General features: G+C 40.1%; 1 protein-coding gene across 2 annotated transcripts in view; it reads left to right on the top strand.

Annotated features, from left to right (window-relative positions):
- SACM1L (SAC1 like phosphatidylinositide phosphatase) overlaps positions 1-5,816 on the top strand; it is a 30,234-nt gene extending 24,418 nt beyond the window's left edge. For both annotated transcript variants that reach the window (XM_027892397.1, XM_027892406.1), the window contains 7 exons: positions 1,646-1,784; positions 2,017-2,086; positions 2,176-2,248; positions 2,710-2,803; positions 2,888-2,980; positions 3,693-3,750; positions 4,568-5,816. In XM_027892397.1, coding sequence (XP_027748198.1) covers positions 1,646-1,784; positions 2,017-2,086; positions 2,176-2,248; positions 2,710-2,803; positions 2,888-2,980; positions 3,693-3,750; positions 4,568-4,704 — 664 coding nt within the window. In that variant the 3' untranslated portion in view covers positions 4,705-5,816. The remainder of the gene's footprint in view (positions 1-1,645; positions 1,785-2,016; positions 2,087-2,175; positions 2,249-2,709; positions 2,804-2,887; positions 2,981-3,692; positions 3,751-4,567) is intronic.
- The last annotated feature ends 2,261 nt before the right edge of the window (positions 5,817-8,077 follow it).

The raw sequence follows: 8,077 nt of genomic DNA, 5'->3' as shown, positions 1-8,077 counted from the left end.
AAAAGCCTTAAAGACCCACAAAGACCTGAAGGATAAATTGGCTTTGGGCACTTCAAATAAGGAGAAATAAGACTGTAGGTTTTTCCTATACAGCAAGAATCGTTTATTCTTAGAATTAATGCTGAATCCTTTAGCTTGTTTACTGTCGGCTGCCATTGGAGGCTTACAAAAGAACCAGGTTTCCTTGAAATGAAGAAAAATAGATCAAAGGAAAGGTCATGCATCTCTAAAACAAGATAAAAAAATTGAAGACTCTTCCGCAAGATTAGGCTGCCTTTTTATTATATCTAGGGTGACTGTTGCTTAAATGGGAACAGAAAAGCCTGAGTTCTGATCTCAGAAAATAGTTCTGCAACCCCAAGGGAGGTAAACAACTCTGTTTTCTGCAGGTTAAATCCAATTGTGAAAAATCTATCAGAAAGAAGAGCTAAGTTTGAGGAGGTGATTTTTTTAAATCTTTTAGAGATGCAGGACTTGAGCAGACATTTCTGCTTAATAAGATAATCTATTATTATTATAATATCAGTTCTAGGCAAAGCTTGGGGGCGAGAAAGGGGGAAAAGGAAAATTTCACAGGTATTATTGTCTGCTTTAATGATACAATGATGTAAATCATGGTTTAACAGAACTAGTTCTTCAAGAATTATGGAAGTGGCTCTCAAAAAGACTACACAAGGTTGATCAAAGTAAATTTTAGGTCTCTTGGGTGTAGCGCTACATGACTCTAGACTTGATAATCTTAAAATGTTCTACACTAACAGTGGATCATATGCTAGTCCACAGTCAGAGTTCATAACTACATATTAGAGTAACTAACTGTGTAGAATATGACCTGTAAATCTGGAGACAACTGGAAGTTTCACGCTGTGGCAGAACTAGTGCAATTCTGTCCCATTCACACATGCAGCTGATAACTAGATTGGCATTTTTGTTTTACCAGCTCAATATTGGAATACTTGCGTGTAATTCCATATTTAAAATGAGCTGTTTGTTATCAACTACTGGAAACACCTGGTTTAGTGGATTAAAAAGACAGAGGTAACAATTAGCATATGCAGTTTCAAGAGGGAGCATCTGATTCCCCCAGATGTTCTCATGATGGGGAGAATAGTACATGGCTGTAGCAGATTTCAGGAGGGACCTTAAAAAATATGAACACTTTCCTGGAAGAAGTGTGCCTGACAACTTACATGGGGTTTGATGCAGTGGTAACTGGATTGAACCTTCTGACCAGGTATAGTCAAACTTGCTTGCTTTTGCTGTTACACTCTGCTAATGATCTTGATATCTGTGGAGCTGGGACACTAAAATAACTGGAAAAAAAATAAATAAAATGTAAGTCACTGATTTTTGTAACAGGAGCTGGTTTCCAGTGGCATAAACCAGCATTTGCTGGTTGGCTTTCTAAATGGTAAGGGTGAATATTGGCCTGAGATTACTAAATGTTCTGTATCTATTGATGTTGTTTTTTCAGCATGGGAGGGGAAGAATCAAAGGGAAGGAGGCATCAAAGTTCAAAGACGTGGCCAGGAACACTGATATGCTCAGGATAACTCTGTGTTGTTTGTTAGGATGCTTACTTCTGAAAACTTGTGGTTTATATGGACTGTTAACTATAAATACTTATGTGTCTTTTATGTGTTAGTTATTTTCTAGTGGATTCAGATGGTAAAATTGTGACTCAGCAGGAAGGAATATTCCGCAGTAACTGCATGGATTGCCTTGATCGGACTAATGTGATCCAGAGCTTGTTGGCACGCCGATCTCTTCAGGCCCAGCTTCAGGTAAATATTTTATTCTTGTTCAATAAGCTGGAAGAGGAGAGATGCTTTTCATTTGGAACAGAAATGTCATTTTAACACTACAGCGAGAGTTTGCATATTGGAGTTACTTACTCTACTGTTTACTTGAAATGCATTGACAGGACTCTAGTTTAATAGATACAGCTGTTTCTGAAAGCAAATCCTAATTTTTCTAGCAAACTACTAGTGAGCCTCAATATGCTTTTTGTTTCAGAGGCTAGGTGTTCTGCATGTTGGACAGAGAATTGAAGAGCAAGCAGACTTTGAGAAAATCTACAAAAATGGTAGGCTGTTCGTACAGTTCAGACAATAACTTTTTTCCAAATAGGGTACATAACTTCCTTAATATTTCTTAATGTCTTCCTATCCACAGCATGGGCTGATAACGCTAATGCTTGTGCCAAACAATATGCTGGAACTGGTGCCTTAAAGACCGATTACACAAGGTGAGTCAGCATTTCTTGTAAAGGCCTTCTGGGTTTTTGGGCATGTTTGGAATTTTCTTTAAGTCTTCATATCTGAGAAAGTTATTAATCTGGGGCTTAGTCCATAAATGAATTATTTTACCGGGGTTCAGTTGGCAAAATGTCAGAGTAAAATCTACGGAACACCATTCTTCACTGTGTTTATATGGAAGAAGAAAAGGCTTTCTGAAAATAAAACCAAAGAAGTGTGTTGTGAAGAGGCACGTTTATACTGTGTGATGGACACAAGTGCCATTTTATTTTGAAACTTTGTTACAACCATGCTTAATAATAATGCAGAGGGAGCACTAGATAAATGTATTTCCTTGCAGGTATTCATTTAACACAGTACACATTTGGACAGTGATGGGACTGTAAATCTGAAATTATCTTCCTGAATTTATTGATCTGTTTGAAATACTTTTCACAACTTATTTTTGCAGAACTGGGAAGAGAACTCAGTGGGGCTTAATAATGGATGGCTGGAACTCATTAATACGTTACTACAAAAACAATTTTTCTGATGGATTCAGACAAGTAAGTTACGTTTTTAACTGTGGGGAAGGGTACTTGATAAACGTGGCTGTGCATTTTAACTTTTGCCCTCCCTTTTTCCTCCAGGATGCGATTGATCTTTTTCTTGGAAATTATTCAGTGGATGAAGTGGAACCTGCTAGTCCTTTACATGTCAAGAAAGATTGGAAGTTTTTAGCTGTGAGTATGGAGACTGCATTCATGATTGGGGAAATGTGTACAAGCATTTAGTAGTCACTTGCTTCACATGACTAAGTAGTACTTGTCTATTTAGTCACGAAGCATGCCTGTAATCTGGTTATGTTTCTGTAACGCCTGCTTGTAGGATTAAACCCAAACTGTTCCTCTGACAGAAAATGGAGTGTCCTTGAGGTACTGGAAAAAACTGCTGCTTGCTTTTTTTAAAATCTGCTTCATCAAGTGGAAAGGGGGAAATTCTACTGATCACCATCCATGACTGTTTCCTTCTGCAGAAGAATCTTGTGAAGATTTTTTCTCACACTTCATGCAGAAGCGTAGACTAACAAAAACCCCACTTTTTATTCTTCTTTTCACCCTTCCTCTTCTATTTTGTGAAATGGGATTTGGGGACATGAGTTTCACTAGTAGCTGGTGTTTGGAGTTCTGGGGTTTTCTTTTTAACAAAACACAAATGTCAGTCTCTTTTAATGTGCACAGAAGGTGTATTTTAATTCTTAACATGATTTGGAAAGTGTTCAGTAACTTTGGAGTTATCCAAACTTTTATTTGTACCTGAAAGTAGGTGAATTTAGAATCAAAGCACCTTCATTGTAAAGCAAGTAAATAGGTTTGCAGCACAACTTATCTTGAAGAAAATTAAGAAATAAATGTGCTGCTATATCAAGTGATTATTCTTTTTCTCTTTCCTCAGTTGCCTATTATTATGGTGGTTGCTTTCTCCATGTGCATTATTTGTTTGCTAATGGCTGGTAAGTCACCATTGATTTTTAATTCCATAAAATTGACTTGTTTCTGTGTGAGCTTCGTGTAAATGGTTACCAGTAACTATTCAGTATAACATTGCTGATCCTGAGATCAGCTCAGTTGTTCAGAGCATGGTGCTAATGACAGCAAGGTTGTGGGTTTGATCCCTGTACGAGCCATTCACTTAAAAGTTGGGGCTCGATGGTCCTTGTGGGTCCCTTCCAACTCACAAGATTCTGTGATTCTGCTTCTCAGTCATTCTAAAAAATGTTTGAAGATGAGCACGAAGTCAGTAATGTGGAAAAAACTTGAGGTGCTATAGGAAGCAATGTTAAAACTTGTGTAGAAGTTGCTTAAGGGTCAGTTAATTGTCCCCAAATTTAGTTGCATCTGAGGAGACATCTGGCTTTATTATAGGCTGGATGAATCCCCAAAGGAATACCTGTGCAGTTTTGGGCAGAAATACAGTTCAAAGCGGTCAGGTATGGGCATAAGCCTGTTCTGGTGGATGTTCCCTTAATCTAAATCTGTGTTGGGAGTGGTGAAGGTTTTTGCCTTCTCCTTTTTCCTTGAATTTTCCAACATTAGTGCTAGTAGAGTTCTTGACTGACTTCCTTAGATGTCTGTTCGATGTGTTCCAAGAACTGTGTGGCAAACAATTTTCCTAGGTAAGGAAATAGTGAAAGACCTGTGGAAAACTTCTGACTTCATTTAACAGCAGATCTCTGAGGGAAGCCTTGAAATATTTTGCTTTTGGACTGAAATAAAACTCTGGTAATTCAAAATAATGAACTAAAAGGTTTATCTGATTCTTCTTTGCAGGTGATACATGGACTGAGACATTGGCCTATGTGCTTTTCTGGGGAAGTGCAAGCTTTGGAACTTTTGCTATCATCCTTTATAATGGCAAGGATTTTGTAGATGCACCCAAGCTGGTCCAGAAAGAGAAGATGGACTGAATTTGTGTGTGTGGAAAGCGGCTTGGTACTGAGGATTCTTCAAGCCACACCTGGAGTCTCTACTGACCTGCTTTCCACACCAATTAGTGTTCTCTTGGACATTCTTCCTTGGCATTGGTGGGGTGGGGGTGAGGAAACCATGTCCTGTGGTGGTGGTAGCTTTCAACTGAGACCTGACTTGACGGTCTTAGTTGCAATGGTCTTTGGAATATTGCATTAGTGGACAGGGCTCCACTCTTACAGGGGTAATGCAGAGACAAAAGTCAGCTTTTTGGTGTCTGGAGCGTCTTAAAGCTTAAGTCGACTGCGTAAGCTCATGGTCCAGCTGGGCTGTTCCAGCTGCTTTTTCTGGTCTTGACAGGAGAGAGCTCTGATGCTGTTCATGTGTCAAAGTACCCAAATGTTGAAGCATTAATAATGGAGCATCTAATAGTGGTCTCTGAACAAATATGGCTTTGTACCAATGAAAAGTCTAGGTCCAGACTTGAAGCTGGATTACATTTGTTGTAATAGAGTCCATGTTAAGGAGTCCTTCGTGCATATTTGTGTGTGGATTCTTTTCACTAAATACAAAAGGTTTTTTGAATTCTAATGCTATTCTAAAGTGAGGTTTTTGTCCTGTCTTGTCTATCTAGAACTGATGCAATATTCTGCTAATCATTGTTGGGTGAAAGGGCAGTGTAATTGGATGTTCCTGAAGTTGCAAATGTCTTGCACTGTTTCAATACTACAGTCTCCATATGAAAATTCAGTAGTTAGCGAGTTAAAATATAGAATTTTCTTTCTAAAGATGTAAACGGAATCAAAGAATGTAAAAGTCCTTTGCAGTGTTTATTGAACCTTCCTTATGCTAAAGTTCCAAAGTATTCCGTTACTTTTAAGAATGGGTTACAATATAAAAGGTGAACTTCATATTGTTTTGCTAGTCAGCTGCTTCTATCCTTGGTTATATTGAAATAATTTATCAAAGAAGGAATAACAACCTGAGGAGAAACGTTCAGTCTAAACTCCGTGTTTGCACATGGGAGCAGCAGCTTGCTTTTCATGCATGATACTGTAACACACACTTTAAAAAATAAAAAAAAAAAAAAAGGAGGAAAAAAAAAAGCTACCGACTAATTCATGCTGGTTAATATGTCTTTAAATTTAGTGCTTCCAAGCTGTATAAAAAATAAGGACCAATTTTAAGCTATTTTGTCACTTAATTTTATATGGTTTGTTCAGAACCAGACATGGAACTTGCTTAAGGCGCTCTGCATTGTTTAATATTTCCTGTAAGTACAGCTGTATATTCAGATTGCGAGTATAAAATTTAAATGGGGGGAAGGGAGAAACATGTAGAATACTACTAGGACTAGCACAGTTGTCACTATTGAAGCTAGAACACAAAACACTGATACTCCAGTGTTCCCTTGTGTTATGACTGAAAATATGTACAGGTTTTTTGTTTTGGATTTTGGTTTTGATTTATGGGGGGTTTTTTGTTTTGTTTTGTTTTGTTTTTTTTGCAACTGTTCATTTAACCTTGAATGTTTCTGGAGGCCTCTCTGGGTTTTGTGAAAACCTAACCTGTTCATGAGCACTAGTACTTGCAAAGTATCTGTTTGCTTCTAGATGCTGTAATGGAAATACCAGTTGGTGGTTAACTGGAAAATCCTCTAACTTAAAATTTTTAAAGGTGAACTCCCTCATAGGCACGAATAACAAGAACACCATAGACTCAATATTTGAAGTAATGGTTCTGATGGCTCACTGGCAGGTGGAGTTTGAAGCTTGGCTCAGTTGCCTTGCAGTCTAGAATTAAGTTGTTTCATCTTTGGTGAAGAAGTTGCTGCAGCAAAGACCAAACTTGAATTGCTAATATAAAAGGCTTGTAATACATAGAATAATGTAGGTTTTAGAAGTTGGAAGGCATCTGTATTTCAGTGCTTTGCAAAGAGTCTGTATTTCTAAAATCACAAATGGTGTACTCCTAAATGACAATAAAATGTTCAACTTTTTCTAGATGTACTGTCTCTGGTGCATTTTGTGTGTTGGAGTAGACTGTTCCCAAGTTTCTCCTTAGGAACTGTTTCTTATTCAAAGGATGCTTCGGTTCTGTGTGCTCGTTGCACGTGGTGATCGTGGTCTGCTGTGCTTAAATATTGATGATCTCACACCATGCTCAGTGTCAGTTTGCACCAGTGTCATGTTCCAGTCTTCACTGCTGTGGCTGGATCTCAGTCTGAGACCTGCTGTGGCTGGAGTTCTCCAGTGCTGCATCCCAGGTGTCACCTCTGCTCAGTGCCGATGGCTCTTTGCCTCTTCTCTCGCAAGGGCACTTCAGAGAGTTTTGTTGACCACAGCAAGAGGTGTTTGGGGTGAAAATTCAAGATGTCTTCTCCCTTCTACTCTCACTAGGTGAATAGATTCACACACACACAAAATTATTGCTATTACGATTTTGGATCCTGAAGCTGATTTTTTTTTTAAATAAACTAATTCCTTACAGGTGCTTGGCCTTGGCTTGGGTTTGGGTTTGGGTTTGGAATATTTTTATTTTTTGTAAGTTCAAAGGTTTAAAATTAAGTACTTGTCTTTTTCCTAAAAATATATTTTAATTAATTAAGACACCTGGAGCTGTGAAACCTTAATGAAAAGCCTGGTTTTCACAGACTGAGCACAGTACTTGTCCCCCTTCTTTCATCCATCTCCCCCCTCCCTTCTTCCTTCATCTCACCCCTTCTTCCATCTCCCAGTGCCAGTAGGTCGAGGGAGGAAATCCTGCCCCTCTACTCTGCCCTGGTGAGAGGCTGCAGCTGGAGTGCTGTGTCCAATTCTGGGCTCCTCAGTACAAGAGAGACGTGGAGCTCCTGGAGCAGGGCCAGTGCAGGGCTACAGGGATGACTGTGGGACTGGAGCATCTGTCTGAAGGAAAGGCTGAGGAAGCCGGGCCTGTTCAGCCTCAGAGAAGAGAACTGAGCGGGGATCTCATCACTGTCTGTAAGTGTCTGAAGGGACGGTGCCAGGACGAGGGAGCCAGGCTCTGCTCCATGGTGCCAAGCAATAGTACAAGAGGCAGAAGCTTACACACAGGAAATTCCACTTAAATGTGAGGAAGAACACCTTTACTGTGGGAGAGACTATGCACGGGGACAGGTTGCCCAGAGAGGTTGCGGATCTCCCTCACTGGAGGTATTCAAGAACCGTCTGGACTCACTCCTGTATCCTGGGCTCCCTCACGCCCCTGCTTGAGCAGGGAGATGGGACCAGAGGGCCCCCCTTGTGCTCCTTTCCCACCGCCCCGGCTCTGGCATGCTGTGATTCCTCCGGCCCGCAGGGGGGCGCTGTGCCCGCGCCTCCCGCTCGCCGCCGAGAGCGGCCCTTCCTGGCG

Source organism: Empidonax traillii, unplaced genomic scaffold (genome assembly GCF_003031625.1).
Source record: "Empidonax traillii isolate 1590-97213 ecotype Southwest subspecies unplaced genomic scaffold, ASM303162v1 scaffold14:size4059594, whole genome shotgun sequence".
In the NCBI taxonomy this organism is placed as follows: Eukaryota; Metazoa; Chordata; class Aves; order Passeriformes; family Tyrannidae; genus Empidonax; species Empidonax traillii.
Note: the sequence above shows the minus strand (reverse complement) of the source record. Positions and strands in the feature narration are given on the sequence as shown.